Source organism: Antechinus flavipes, chromosome X, assembly GCF_016432865.1.
Source record: "Antechinus flavipes isolate AdamAnt ecotype Samford, QLD, Australia chromosome X, AdamAnt_v2, whole genome shotgun sequence".
NCBI lineage: Eukaryota > Metazoa > Chordata > Mammalia > Dasyuromorphia > Dasyuridae > Antechinus > Antechinus flavipes.
Window position 1 is genome coordinate 85758798 of NC_067404.1, and position 14678 is coordinate 85773475.

General features: G+C 50.8%; 1 protein-coding gene across 5 annotated transcripts in view; it reads right to left on the reverse strand.

Annotated features, from left to right (window-relative positions):
• Positions 1-14678, reverse strand: part of WNK3 (WNK lysine deficient protein kinase 3) — a 54504-nt gene that overhangs the window by 25135 nt on the left and 14691 nt on the right. For all 5 annotated transcript variants that reach the window (XM_051967837.1, XM_051967836.1, XM_051967838.1 and 2 more), the window contains exons 4-11: positions 13822-14042; positions 13398-13555; positions 12508-12596; positions 10862-11081; positions 7085-7355; positions 3872-4065; positions 3693-3755; positions 769-2496 (exon numbers count right to left, since the gene is read on the reverse strand). In XM_051967837.1, the coding sequence (XP_051823797.1) occupies positions 769-2496; positions 3693-3755; positions 3872-4065; positions 7085-7355; positions 10862-11081; positions 12508-12596; positions 13398-13555; positions 13822-14042 (2944 nt within the window). The remainder of the gene's footprint in view (positions 1-768; positions 2497-3692; positions 3756-3871; positions 4066-7084; positions 7356-10861; positions 11082-12507; positions 12597-13397; positions 13556-13821; positions 14043-14678) is intronic.

Here is a 14678-nt window from a genome sequence, read left to right on the forward strand (position 1 = left end):
CTACCACATGTAGAAATCCCTCTTCGTTTCTAGAACACGTCCCCAAATCCAAATGCCAGCAAATACTCTCGAGACAGAAGAACTGCCATGACAACACTTACCTCTGACCCAGAGACCCCGGGCTCCCTGCCTCCGCACCAGCCTTTTCAGGGAGCTGAGACGGGTCAGCACATCAGGTTACACAAGGAAAGGACACATGGCCAAAAAGGCAACAACGGAGGAGGGCCAGGAGTGAAAGTGTGCGGCCTGCCCCTTCTTTTAAGCGAGCGCACCAGCCTTAGCCTCCCTCGCCAAGCTCCCGCACACAGGAACATTACTGTGACTGGCAAGGCTTTCTCACCGTGAGCCAAGGGTAGGACTGGCCAAAAGACAGGGCGCGCCAAGGCCAGAATCAAGGCCGGCCCGGACATCTCTCACGTGAGGAAATCAAGGTCCCAGGAGAGGCTCGTCCAGAATGGAATCCCCCAGCCCAGCCCCAGAATCCTCAACGCCCCCACCAGCTCTGGAATCCTCAACTGCCCTCCAATCCTGGAATTCTCAAACCTCCTCACCCCCCCCCCCGCCCCAGAATCCTCAACCCCCACCATCCCCAGAATCCTCAACTCCCCTCCAGTCCCAGAATTCTCAAACCTCCTCAACCCCCACCCCAGCCCCAGAATTCTCAACTCCCCTCCAATCCTGGAATTCTCAAACTTCCTCAACCCCGCCCCCCCCCGCCCCAGAATCCTCAACACCCTCCCCTTCCCCCTCACCGTCCCCAACGCTCACCTTTGGAACATTCTGGCCTTTTAAAGTGTGATGCTGATGTTGGGCTTGCAAGACGGGAATGCCTTGGATGGGAAGTGAGGTGGGGAGCACCGGGCCGGTCAGGGGCAGTTGGCCCACGCAGGCCACGGGGCACTGCTTGGGCAGGGCCCCTCCCGCAGTCTGGTAGAGAGCTGCCACCTGCTGCTGCTGTAATTCTAAGGGCCCCGAAACGGGTGCCTGGCTCAGTGGTGGCTGCCACTGGGGCTGGTTGTACACAGGCTGGTGCTTCTGGCAAGGTAGGGTCTGACCGCACTCGGTGGCCAAGTGGGGGACGAGAGCTGGTGCTTGATGGGGCTGGCAGGGGGCCTGCTGCTGGAAGGCGCCAGGCTGACCATACGAGAGTTGACTCTGCTGACTCCGGGGAAGCTCCGGAGTCGGCAGCTCGAGGTGCGGCACTGCTGGTAGATGAGAAGGGCGAACTACTTGCTGATGTGGAGTGAGCGGGGACTTCGAGAAAGGACTCAGGACACGCTGCTGCTGGGCCTGCTGCAGCAGGACCGGGGAGAGAGGCTGCTGGGAGAAGGATGGCTGCAGCAAAGGATAGGGCAGGCCCTCGCCAGCTCTTGGAGCGCCGATGGTCACTGAAGGAGCTGGGCTTCGGAGCTGCTCGTTGCCCCTGCTTACGTCCGCCTGCGGAACGGCCATCAGTGTCTCTGCTGAGTATAGCTGGGCCTTCTGTTCCATGCCCGCCAAAGGGATGTCCGGTGACTGGCCCAAACACACCTGGGGCTCCGCGGCGGGCACGCCGTACGGCTGCTGCTCGTCTGGAGCTTGCGGTTCAGGGTTAGGGCTGGTCGAGTGGGCCTGGCGGCCCAAGAATGTCGTCTGGAAGGAGGGGGCCGCCGGGCCTGCGTACGGTGAAGTCTCGGGGGGCAGGACGGGGAAAGGAGGTTGGTCTATGGGCTGCCCCGTGTAAGTCCCCTGGATAATGTACGTGGGCTTCTCCAGGTAAGTAGGCTGGGTGTGGTACATGGCAGCCTGTCCAGGCTGGGGGGCGGAATAGAAGGATTGCACTGCAGGTGGGGGGAGAGTATAAGTGGGCGCTGGGCCATACGGTGGCTGCGCCGGCACCTGGTAAGGAGACTGCTCGGGAGCCGGGACCAGACAAGGCGGCTGCATGGGATAGGCGGGGTAAGGCAGCTGCTCAGTAGGCTTCACCACAAAGATAGGCCGCTGTTCGCCGAGGGAGATCAGGCCTCCCCTCCCGTCACCTTCTGGCTGCTGCAGGACCCCCTGAGCATCGGGCTCCTGGAGTCCGCCCTCTTGGGCTGGCTCCACAGCCTTCAGCAGCAGAGTCACTGGGGGGGGTGGGCAAGGCACTGGGTAATAGTGAGGCTGTGGCCCCGCACAGAGAGGGCCCGAATCTTGTTGGACCACCGAGTACGCCTGGGACACTAAAGGCAGCTGGGGGGCAGCGAGCTGGGCTCCTTGATGGCCTTGATGGCTGACCAGAGAAGCTGGAAGCTGCTGGGCTACCCCGAGGGGCCCCTGGGCACTAGTCACGTACTGAGTAGTGGGGAGATTTGGCAAGAAGCCGGAAGGCTGCTCAGCATCCAGGGCCGGGCCCACCATCTGACTCCCTTTCCGAAGGCTGTGATCGAGCAAGATGCCTGCTGCAGGGTGCTGAGTGGAGGGCAAGGTCGGCGGATTGGACGTCTGGCCATCCGCTCCGAAGGGCTGCTGCAGCTCCTGGTACGAGAAAAGGATGGGTAAGATAAAGCCTGGCGCAACCGCGCTGGCCAACGTGGCCCCCGGGGACTTTCGAAAAGCAAAGAACCCCCAGGGCTGCTCATCTGTGGAAGCGCGAATGCCCTCATCCTGGAATACCGCTTCAGGCCCTGCATCTCCAGGCTCAAGATCTCCCTGATGAGTCTGGAGGGAGGTGGGCCAAAAAGTGGCGGCAGCGGTTCTTGGGCCCCGACCTCCCAGGGAGCTCAGGTGCCAGCTTCCACAGACCACAAATCCAAGAGGGGATCCAGTGGGGTAAAGCATTGCCTTTCCCTCCCTCTTAGCTGTCTTTTTCTCAGTTGGGATGGCCCGGCCTAAAAAGTGGAACGGGGAGGCGAGAGACCGATGGAAAACGCAGTGGGGTTTCGGCTACCGTGAAATCCTTTTGACGTATCTGTCCAGGCACTACCTGGCCATGTGGGGTGGTCACTGAGGCCAGCATGTGCCCCAATCTGAGCGTCTCCCCTTTAAGAAAAGGACTCCAGTGCTCACAGCAGGTAGGCAAACTAGAGTGGCCTCCCGTGACTTGGCAATATCCAAAGTCTATCTCTGATCTACCTCCAAGCCCCTGAGAAAGACATTTCCCTGCAACCGCACAACCCCAACTCTCCCATTTTGAGATTCCCAGTGCAGAACGAGAGGCTCCTCCATTGAAAGCACCAAATCCTCAGCTGAACTCAAGAGACAGAGCTATGAGTCTCCACCCCCCTCCCCCCAATAAGACACCTCTCCTAATGATGAGAAGCAAACACTAGAGAGGGAAGGGAGAGTGGAGTACACGTCAGACTCGGTGGTGCCTGGGGAGGAGGCAGGGCCACCCACTGGAAGGCCTCCCAGAGCTCCATCTAGCCCAGGCCCAAAGTATCCTCAAACAGCTCGGGTACAACATCAACAACTGGGTAGCTACAAAAACATGTGCGCTTGGTGACCACTTCCAAGGGGTTGGGGGTCACGGGGACACAATGAGGGAAAAGGGAAGCAGGGATCAAATGAAACAAAAGGGGGAGACGCGTGGCCAGAAGGAGAGCCGGCCTAGGTCTTCTACATCAGCCAAACCCCAGGATAAGCTTTGAACAGCAGCGATCCACCCCGAGGGCTCTGCCACCCATGAGGGGGTGTGTACGAGGAGGTGAGCCACCCGGCCCTGGGAATCTTACCACTCTCTGGGAGAACTGCTGAACAAATATCTGGGCCTGAGAAAGGGTTGCTTGCTGCTGGACCTGGTTGGAAAGAAACATTTATAAACAATGTTGACAACAGCTTTCCCATCCTGTGCTGGCTCTGAGACTAGAGTTCAAACAAGTTCAAGCATCTCAACAGTTCCGGTGGCTCTTACCCCTGGCATTTGCTGGTAATGTCCCACCAGTGGCTGAGGTGGGTATGGGTGCCCTGGAAGTTGGGCTTCAGCCTGGGGAATGTGAGAAACCTTGGCAGGAACTGTTGTTGGATCTGGGCAGTAGGCCACGGTGTGTTGACTTGAAGAATCGGGATGCTTGACCGCCCCGACTCCCGTCTCGGGCAAACCATCAGCTGCAGCAAAGAAATATGCCAACTGTGAGCGCACTAGGGGGATGAAGACGGTAGCCGGCAATCACTCAGACACCCGGGCGTGAGCCATGGCCGCTACAGGATTCATCTGAAACGAGCCATGAAATCCCCTTGGCATTGTGGCAAGTTGCTGCCCCAGGAGTTACTTGAACAAGTCACTGCCATTTGGGGATTTAGTTTTCCCATGTGTAAAGGGGAAGAAGAGGAGGAGGGGGAGGGAGGAGGGGGAGGGAGGAGGGAGAGGAGGAAGGGGAAGAAGGAGGGAGGAGGGAGGAGGAGGAAGGGGAGGGAGGAGGGAGGGGGAGGGAGGAGGAGGAGGAGGAGGGAGGAGGAGGGGAGGGGGAGGGAGGAGGAGGAGGGAGGAGGGAGGAGGGAGAAGGAGGGAGGAGGAGGAGGAGGGAGAAGGAGGGAGGAGGGAGGAAGAGGGAGAAGGAGGGAGGAGGAGGGAGAAGGAGGAGGAGGGAGGATGAGGAGGAGGGAGGAGGAGGGAGAGAGGGAGGAGGAGGAAGAGGAGGAGGAGGGAGAGAGGGAGGAGGAGGAAGAGGAGGAGGAGGGAGAAGGAAGAAGAGGGAGAAGGAACAAGAGGGAGGAGGAGGGAGAGGGAGGAAGAGGGAGGAGGAGGAAGAGGGAGGAGGAGGAAGAGGAAGAGGGAGGAGGAGGAAGAGGGAGGAGGGAGGGGGAGGAAGAGGGAGGAGGAGGAAGGAGGAAGAAGAGGGAGGAAGAGGGAGGAGGAGGAAGGAGGAGGAAGAGGGAGGAAGAGGGAGGAGGGGGAGGAAGAGGGAGGAGGAGGAGGAGGAAGAGGGAGAAGGAAGAGGGAGGAGGAAGGAGGAAGAGGGAGAAGGAGGAAGGAGGAAGGAGGAAGAGGGAGGAGGAAGAGGGGAAGGTAGCTTGCTTGGGGGTGAGACGAGATGAAAGGGGGGAAAAGAATAAAGTAAATAAGGTACACAGCAGAGAACCAAAGAACAATTCACAAGGAAGTAAAGAAAAAGTGGACCTTCATGAATATAATTTCTTCTATTATATATATATATATATACTTTATTGATCAGACAATTTGTCATTATATATTTTGAATCCTCTCTGATGTTCTGCTGGGCACGTGACAATGTTCTTTTTTGTTTTGCCTTGTTTTGTTTTTCTTTTTTCTTACTCTAATTTTTTCTTTTTAAATTCTTTATTTTATTTAATAATAACTTTATATTGACAGAATCCATGCAGGGTAATTTTTCTTACTCTAATTTTTTCAAAGAAAATTAATTTAATAAAAAATACTTTTATCTCAAAAAAAAAAAAAAAGAAAGAAAGAAATACTTTACCTATCCATCTACTCTTCCATACTTACAGAATTAGAGCCTAACTCAAATGTCACCTCCTTCTTGTCTGTACCCCACTTGGGTCTCGTACATAGACCTGAGTTTAAGTCCAAGACCCGATTCTGATAGTCACTAATCGTACATGCCATTTTACATCTCTGGGACTGAATTCTATCTTCAAGGTTTATGGTATGGAAAACATTTTGTTAAGACAAAGTTCTAAAGAAATTTGAGTTATCTTTATTATGTATTAATTCCTTAACATTGATTAAGTGACACATACTGCGTTATATACTAATGTGCCAGGGAGTAGGAGGAAAAGGGGAAGGAGAAGGAAGGAGGGGGAGGAAAGGCAGAAGGGGAAGGAAGGAAAGAAAGTCTGTGGGAGAAAACAATCTGGCTGGCATCCATGGAGGAGAGAAGAAAACAGCAATGGTTTCCAGCAGATAGGACAAGTAAGATTTCCTAGCCAAGTTATAAAGACCCATAAACCCTCTCAAATTGTGCATTAAAGCCCTTCAGGGTGAGGGAGAGATAGGTCACATCTGGCAGTTTCTTTCCCCTTAAAGGCCCGTGGACAACACGAGGACCATAACCCACAGTGGAGCCCGCCCCTGCAGACGCAAGGTCTGACAGGAAGCCAAGAACGGCACTCTTGTGGTGACCGTACCCACACATAATCAAGCTCCCCCCCTCACTGGGCTTTGCCTGGAGGGTCTGAGCATTGACAAGATTGCTGAAATGACTACCCCAACTCCATCCTAATCCCTACAAAAGCCGCTTCGGCTCTGGAGGCCAGGCAATGCCCAAAGTCACAATGGAATCAAGAAAGCCTACATGAACCCAAGGGAGCATGGGAAGTTCAAGAGGAAAAAAGCAACTCCTTGGCTGGTGCTGTTCACCCACTTGAACCCTTTGCCCTCTTCCCATGACAGGAGAGTGGACTCAAATGCCCTCTTCACATGACAGAAGGGTGGACTCAAAGCTCAGGGTTTTAATATGTCCCCTGCTACCTGCCACCCATGGGGATCGGGCTACGCCCCCTCTCCTCTCGATGCCTGTTTCCTCCACTTTAAATAAAGGGATGGACTACTTCGCGCATCGTTTTAGCTCTCAACCTAACCAACTCTGCTCTACTGCTGCTGCCAGGGCTGTTCTGCCCTGCTCTGGGTACAAAGCCAGGAAGAGGGAAGAAAATGGAGAGGTTGGCTTTTCATTTTCTTCATCTCTTTTTGAGTTCAACGAGGGGCAGGGGGCCCAAGACTCAGGGTGAGTGGTTTGGCCCAAGTCACAAATGGCAAGACATAAAACGGGCTTTCTGGTGAGATGGGGCCTGTCTTTTTGTATCCCCAGCACTTGGCATGGTGCCAGGCCTGTAACTGGCATGTGATGCATCATGAGCGTGTGAGTTTGGGGTCTATCGGCCTAACGTGCGAAGCGACCGTACCCCATGAGAAACAAGAGGAATTCCTGAAAAAGGTTCAAGGGGATCCAAAGTGGCCGAGCAATCCCGAGGGCCCCTCTGCCATTCTGGATCGATGAAGAGGCCAAGGACTTGCCTGTTTGGTACCTCAACAACTTGTCCAACAAGATCCATCACCTATGCCCAGCCACCACCGCCACCTTCCCTGCTCCCAGGAGGCAAACTTTGGACAAAGAGGGGGAGGGTCATGGGACTTGACAAATACCAGGAACCGAGGCAGGACAGGGATGCGGTTGGATCTGTTGTTTTTGGAGGAGCTGTTTTCGCACGTGCTGATCAACCTCTGTCTCTTCACACTCAGTTCCAGCCAGGTGAGAAGTACTTGGTTGTGGAGGCTTGCTCTGAGAATCCCGGCGCTCTTCCCCCAAGAGGCCAGCCTGCTTCCTCTCCCTCGTCTTCTTTATCAAAGCAACCCGATCTCTAATGGACTTAGCAACAGCTTTGGAATCACTCTCATGGAAGAAGCCAGATTTTACCTAAAAAACAAAAGCCACGTCCAGGTTAAGTCGGATCACATGTGAGAATTTTTACCTTTTTAGAATTCTATTTGGGTTAAATTGGATCCCAGATGAGAATTTTCACCTTTCTAGAATTCTAGATTTTATTAGGTTAAGTCGGATCACAGACGATAATTTTCATCCTTCTAGAATTCTAGAATGTATTAGATTCTTATAGGTTCTATTAGATTCCATTAGGTTAAGTTGGATCACAGACGAGAATTTTCACCTTTTTAGAATTCTAGATTCTAAAAGATAGACCAAAGACGAGAATTGAGAATTTTCACCTTACTAGAGAATTCTAGATTCTATTAGATTCTAGATTCTATTTAAGTCAAATCACAAACGAGAATTTTCACCTTACTAGAATTCTAGATTCTATTAGGTTGAGTCAGATCACAAATGAGAATTTTCACTTTTTTAGAATTTTAGAATTCTAGATTCTCTTAGGTTAAGTCAAATCACAGATGAGAATTTTCACCTTGCTAGAATTCTAGATTCTCTTAGGTTAAGTTGGATCACAGGCAAGAATTTTCACCTTTCTAGAATTCTAGATTCTATTTAAGTTGAATCACAAATGAGAATTTTCACCTTTCTAAAATTCTAGATTCTATTTGGTTAATAGAATTATAGAATCTAGAATTCTATTTGGTTAAGTCAAATCACAAATGAGAATTTTCACTTTTTTAGAATTTTAGAATTCTAGATTCTCTTAGGTTAAGTCAGATTACAGATGGGAATTTTTACCTTGCTAGAATTCTAGATTCTCTTAGGTTAAGTTGGATCACAGGCAAGAATTTTCATCTTTCTAGAATTCTAGATTCTATTAGGTTAAGTCAGAACACAAATGAGAATTTTCACCTTTTTAGAATTTTAGCATTTTAGATTCTATTAGGTTAAATTGGATCACAGACAAGCATTTTCACCTTTTCTAGAATTCTATGAGGGGAAGTCGGGTGACAGGCCAGAATGTTCGCCTTTCCAGAATTCTAGAATTCTACGAGGGGAAGTCGGGTGACAGGCCAGAATGTTCGCCTTTCCAGAATTCTAGAATTCTACGAGGGGAAGTCGGGTCACAGGCCAGAATGTTCGCTTTTCCAGAATTCTAGAATTCCACGAGGGGAAGTCGGGTCACAGGCCAGAATGTTCGCCTTTCCAGAATTCTAGAATTCTACGAGGGGAAGTCGGGTCACAGGCCAGAATGTTCGCCTTTCCAGAATTCTAGAATTCTACGAGGGGAAGTCGGGTCCCAGGCTAGAATGTTCGCCTTTCCAGAATTCTAGAATTCTACGAGGGGAAGTCGGGTCATAGGCGAGAATGTTCCCCTTTCCAGAATTCTAGAATTCTACGAGGGGAAGTCGGGTCACAGGTGAGAATGTTCGCCTTACTAGAATTCTAGATTCCAGATTCTATTTGGTTAAGCTGAATCACAAACGAGAATTTTCATCTTACTACAATTCTAGATTCTATTAGGTTAAGTCAGACCACAGATGAGCAATTCACCTTTTCTAGAATTCTACATTCTCTTAGGTTAAGTCAGATCACAGATGAGAAATTTTTACCTTGCTAGAATTCTAGATTCTCTTAGGTTAAATTAGATCACAGGCAAGAATTTTCACCTTTCTAGAATTCTAGATTCTATTTAAGTCGAATCACAAACGAGAATTTTCACCTTTTTAGAATGCTAGATTCTATGAGCTGAAGTCGGATCACAGAGGAGAATTTTCACCTTTCTAGAATTCTAGATTCTATTTAAGTAGAATCACAAACGAGAATTTTCACCTTTTTAGAATGCTAGATTCTATGAGCTGAAGTCGGATCACAGAGGAGAATTTTCACCTTTCTAGAATTCTGAGGGGAAGTCGGGTCACAGGCGAGAACTTTCGCTTTTCTAGAATTCTATGAGGGGAAGTCGGGTTGGAAGCGAGAATGTTTATCTTTCTAGAATTCTGAGGGGAAGTCAGGTCACAGGCGAGAATGTTCGCCTTTCCAGAATTCTAGAATTCTACAAGGGGAAGTCGGGTCACAGGTGAGAATGTTCGCCTTTCCAGAATTCTAGAATTCTACGAGGGGAAGTCGGGTCACAGGCCAGAATGTTCGCCTTTCCAGAATTCTAGAATTCTACGAGGGGAAGTCGGGTCACAGGCGAGAATGTTCGCCATTCTAGAATTCTACGAGGGGAAGTCAGGTCACAGGCCAGAATGTTCACCTTTCCAGAATTCTAGAATTCTATGAGGGAAAGTCAGATCACAGGCCAGAATGTTCGCCTTTCCAGAATTCTAGAATTCTACGAGGGGAAGTTGGGTCACAGGCCAGAATGTTCGCCTTTCCAGAATTCTAGAATTCTACAAGGGGAAGTCGGGTCACAGGCCAGAAAGTTTGCCTTTCCAGAATTCTAGAATTCTACGAGGGGAAGTCGGGTCACAGGTGAGAATTTTCACAATTCTAGAATTCTATAAGGGGAAGTCGGGTCACAGGTGAGAATTGTTGCCTTTCCAGAATTCTAGAATTCTCCGAGGGGAAGTCGGGTCACAGGTGAGAACGTTTGCCTTTCCAGAATTCTAGAATTCTATGAGGGAAAGTTGGGTCACAGGCAAGAATGTTCGCCTTTCCAGAATTCTAAAATTCTATGAGGGGAAGTTGGGTCACAGGCAAGAATTTTCGCCTTTCCAGAATTCTAGAATTCTATGAGGGGAAGTTGGGTCACAGGTGAGAATTTTCACCTTTCTAGAATTCTATGAGGTGAAGTTGGGTCACAGGTGAGAATTTTTGCCTTTCTAGAATTCTAGATTCTATGAGGTGAAGTGGAGTGCAGGCAAGAATTTTCACCATTCTAGAATTCCCAATTCAAGGCTGGATCGTGGGAATACGAGAGGAGCCCCACAGAACCAACAAAGAACCCAAACCCAGCTCTATGTGTAGGTGGCTTGGAGCTCCATGGATATTCACTTGTTTCATCAGTGAAACGAGTCTGAGAGTGTAGGACCCTTGGAGGTACCCTCTAGATTGAGCACTCAGAGCTTTCACAAAGTGGGCTTATGATGAAGGAGAAGTACAACTTTTTGGCTGGCTTTCTTCAGAGTGTAATAATTAGAAAATCCCCCCTCCCCCCCCAACAAAATGGACTTTTCCATCACCACAAGCTAGCTTGTCAACTGCCACCAAATAAATGGCTGGCCTTCTGAGCTTGGCTGGGCCCATGCCAACAGCTAACCCTAACCCTAACCCTAATCCCAGGGCCTGACCTGGAACCTTCCAATTCTGTTAGCGTAGCCTGTGAGAACCATGGGGAGGCAGAGGGGAAGCCATCAAAACATTCCAGGAGCAGGCAGGGCTGGAAAAGGTACAGGGGTGGAGCTCGGGCCAAGGGGCCACTAAGACACCCCACCCCCACCCCCAAATCAGAACTTGAGGAAAGCCTCAATGTGAAGAGACTGTGGAGAAGCAGGCAGGAGGCCCTGAGCTCACAGGTGGGGCTGACTTACCATCTCATATGCTACTTGTTCCGGAATATCTGTCTCTAAATTAAAGCTAAATTCCAGAGCCTCGTTGTCCTTGTGTTTGCCCTTCAGTTTCTTCGGATCTTCCACCCAGAGTCTTAAAGCCAATGAAGAATTGAAGCCGTCATCTTCCTCAGCCGACTCCACTCTCAGCCCTGTGTCCTCAGCGAAAAATGCGTGGTTTAAGAGGTCCTTGATGGATAACCTAGCAACAAGACACGAGGAGCTGAGTTAGCCATGCACAGCGGAAACAGCAGCGAGAGGTGTGACTGGCCTTTGCCTTCTCCTCCTTAAGAGAAGCTCGGCTTGCGTTCCGTTTCCCATAAACGAAATGGCTCCTTCACCTCGTTCCCCCTAAAGACCGAGAGTGGGCGCAGAAACTCCGGCCCGCTCCGTCTTGCCGCCTCCTGGACCAACGTGCACGTGTACAGGCTGCTCCCACTCTGAGGGGGCTGCTGCCTTTTGGCCTCGGGATTCCCCGCACCCGGCATGTAGGAGATACCTGAGAAATGCTAATCGGCCGCAAAGGAAAACCTAGTCAAAAAACCTTTTTAGACTCAGATCAATTCAACTAGCGACCACAACTCATTCAATCCTCACGACCACCTTTTGGAGACAGGGGCTAGTATTCCCATTAGCGACTAGATTTGAACTCCAGTCCTCTCCACGGTGGGGCCGCCTAGTTGAAAAGTTCCGAAAGGGACACGTGGAGTACCTTATGTGCTTGTGAAAAGAGAAGCAAGTTGCACATAAAAGAGATTTCTATTTTCTATCTAACCATACACCGTATGCAGAAATGTTCCCTTTTGAAAACGTTCATAATAAAAGATTAAACCTTAAAAACCCTGCTAGTTACTAACTGACTGAGGAAGACACAGCCATCAGTTTAGTGACTTTATTCCTGTCTCCACGAAAGCACATCCAGAAAAGACACCTGTTAATTGGGCCTGCTGCATTAGACAGCTCCAAACTACTAAATGAGAGGATCGAGGATCTGACAGCAAAAACGAGATCAGGCAAGATGAGACGAAGGTCAGGGGAGCCAATGCTCGATGTGACTCTGGCTCATCTGAAGCCCCACTCGTATCTCTCAGCTTCACTCAAACGGCCAGCCCTGAACCCGATCCCTTTTGGCAATGCCCTTGGCTCCACTGGGAGCTCCTAGTTCCTCAAGACCAGATTTTAGACCAACAGGCAGAGACTCTGAGGCCATTTCAAATGATCTATTCTTCAACCATTTCCTTCTAGATAAATATACAAGGCAGGAGAAATCCAGCCCTGTCCCTTCGGGGTTCGGGCAAATGGCTTCCAAGAGCTCTTTGATTTGTGTTTTTTTAACAGACGCGGCAATCCCTACGGCCTATCGATTCTCCTCCAGTCACCAGGCTAGACAAAGATGAACCAGGATCGTATCTGTAAGCCAGAAGGGACCTTGGAGGCCATCTCATTCAGCTTCCCCATTTTCCAAAAGAAACTAAGGTAAATCTTCCCGATGCTCCAGCCCAGGGCTCTAACCCCTGCACTAGCACCACGGAGCTGCCCCAGCATAGTAGGTACTGAATTGGGGTTGACTGAGTAACTGACTCACTAAGTTCCAGGGCTTCCCTGGTCTTTAGTACATACCCACTCACCTTTCTCGTTTGTTCTGCCGGATACACCCTTCAATGATCTCCTTCACTTCTGGATCGGTCACTTTATTGAAACTAGCTGGTTTTATTCCCTAAGGAAAAAACAGAGACCATTTGCTTGAGATGCACCCCCCGGAATTGGAGCTGGAATGGACCAGAGGTCAACAAAAACTCCCTCCTCAAGCACCGCAACACCATGGAACCAGAGAAAGGAACCGTTCCCCACACAGTAGGGGTGGGCAGGTGCCAAGAAGAGCACGCCACACCAAAAGGCCTCACTACCCATGTGTCCTTGTCCCCATTCCCATCATATGACTCAGGCCCTTGATATCAGCTTGCTTTCTCATATCTGCTAAACTAGCGGATGAGTCTGTCTCCAAGCTCTCCAGCAGAGAAGCTTCTCTGAGGGCCAGGGAAGTAAACTGCTACCGGTCCCTGACAACAGAGCCGGCCCACGATAAACTCGACTACGCCATGCTCCCTGGGGCAACCGATGGCTACGTCCGGACCGGATGAGCCCATTTTGCCAATTGCTCCCAGAGTACCTGGTCCGTAACATGATTCAGGGAGCTCATGAGTAGTAAGCCTCAGCTCTATGAAGGGGACCTGAGAAATGAGGTCTCCCACAGAAGAACTTCTGGCAGTAGACTCCTCCCCCTTAACGTAGCAATCCCCAGACTAAGGGAGGCACTTCATCACCTGCATGGGCTCCAAAAGGCCAAGCCGAGCCAGAGACGGAGAGACAGACAGATGCTCTCCGGACAGTCAAAGCATAAGTGGGGCTGGGGAAGACATCACTGCATGGGTCCCCACATGACTCTCTTTCTTTCACGGACCCCCTAGAAACAAGGCCAGACCCCCAGAACGTCCACCCCGTCTCAGCCCAGACTTACGCTGGTCACTTTGCGGTAGATCTGAGCAGCATTCTGGCATTCAGAGTACGGATATTCGGAAGTCGCCATCTCTAGCATACACATACCAAAGGCATAGACATCGACACACTCGTCATAATGTTCCTCGTACATTTCTGGAGCCATAAACTCCGGGGTTCCTACAAACAGAAAATCACCAGTACCTTTTCTTGAACGGGGGAAAACCTACTCCCTTTGGAGTTCGGCACAGGGCCGTCACATGCTTCTACTTCCTAAAGGTAAGTGTGGACGCTGCACAGACACGTTCACCCTCACTGCTCGTTTGCCACAGGGATCGGCACCTCTTTCTAACAAACGGTGAACAGGGGCCCTCTCCATCCCTGAGACTTTTGGTACTTGACAGGAACCCTGCCCCTGGCCCAAGCCAGAAAACCACAGATATTACCAATCACACTCTTGGCAAATGATGTGCGCATTAAGGTGGCTAGGCCCAGGTCCCCGATCTTCACTGAGCCAGTTGGGCCAGTGATGAAAATGTTGTCACACTTCAAGTCCCGGTGGATGATGGGTGGCGTCCTCGTGTGTAGGAACTGCAGACCCTTCAAGATCTGCCGGCACCAGCTCCTTAACACCTTTGGTTTCATGACCTTAAATCGTTTCAAGTACCTACAAAGAGAAATGTGAAGGCTCATCACCGGAGGCCGGAGGATCACCGTCTTCCCCATCCCCATCTCTCTTCTCGGGATTCCCTAGCTGCCTTGACTCTGGCCTCCAGCCCCATTGGAGGGATAAGGTCCCACCATCAGACGGGCAGGGATGTGGCATCCCCAAAGGGCCGGGATTCATCTCCCAGCATGTGGCCGGCTGAGAGGCAAAGAGCCCTCTCTCCCTCTCTAGGAACACCCAGCCAGCTCACTCAAGACCAGCAGAAACATCTGCTTTTAGGATCAAGGCCAAGGGAGCTAGCCGGGAAGTCTCGAAGAAGCTCCCGATCCTCTGAGCCATCCCAATGTTTGTCTGGTAAAAGACATTGGCCTTAGACTGGCAGTTGGAGCACCCCCTTCGGAGATTCCGTGATTTCCTCCAACTGTTTCTGTAATGACAAGACCGGCCGCCAAATGGGAAGAGAGGAGAAGGGAAGCAATTTCTTACGTACCCCAGTGCTTTACAAACATGACCTCACTGGAGCCTCACAACAATGCTATTACGATCACAAGGGAAGGAACACAGGAGGGACAGAACGGAACAGAGAACTCTCAACTGGCAATAACCCCTGCTCCCCCCCAATATCCTCCCCCGCCT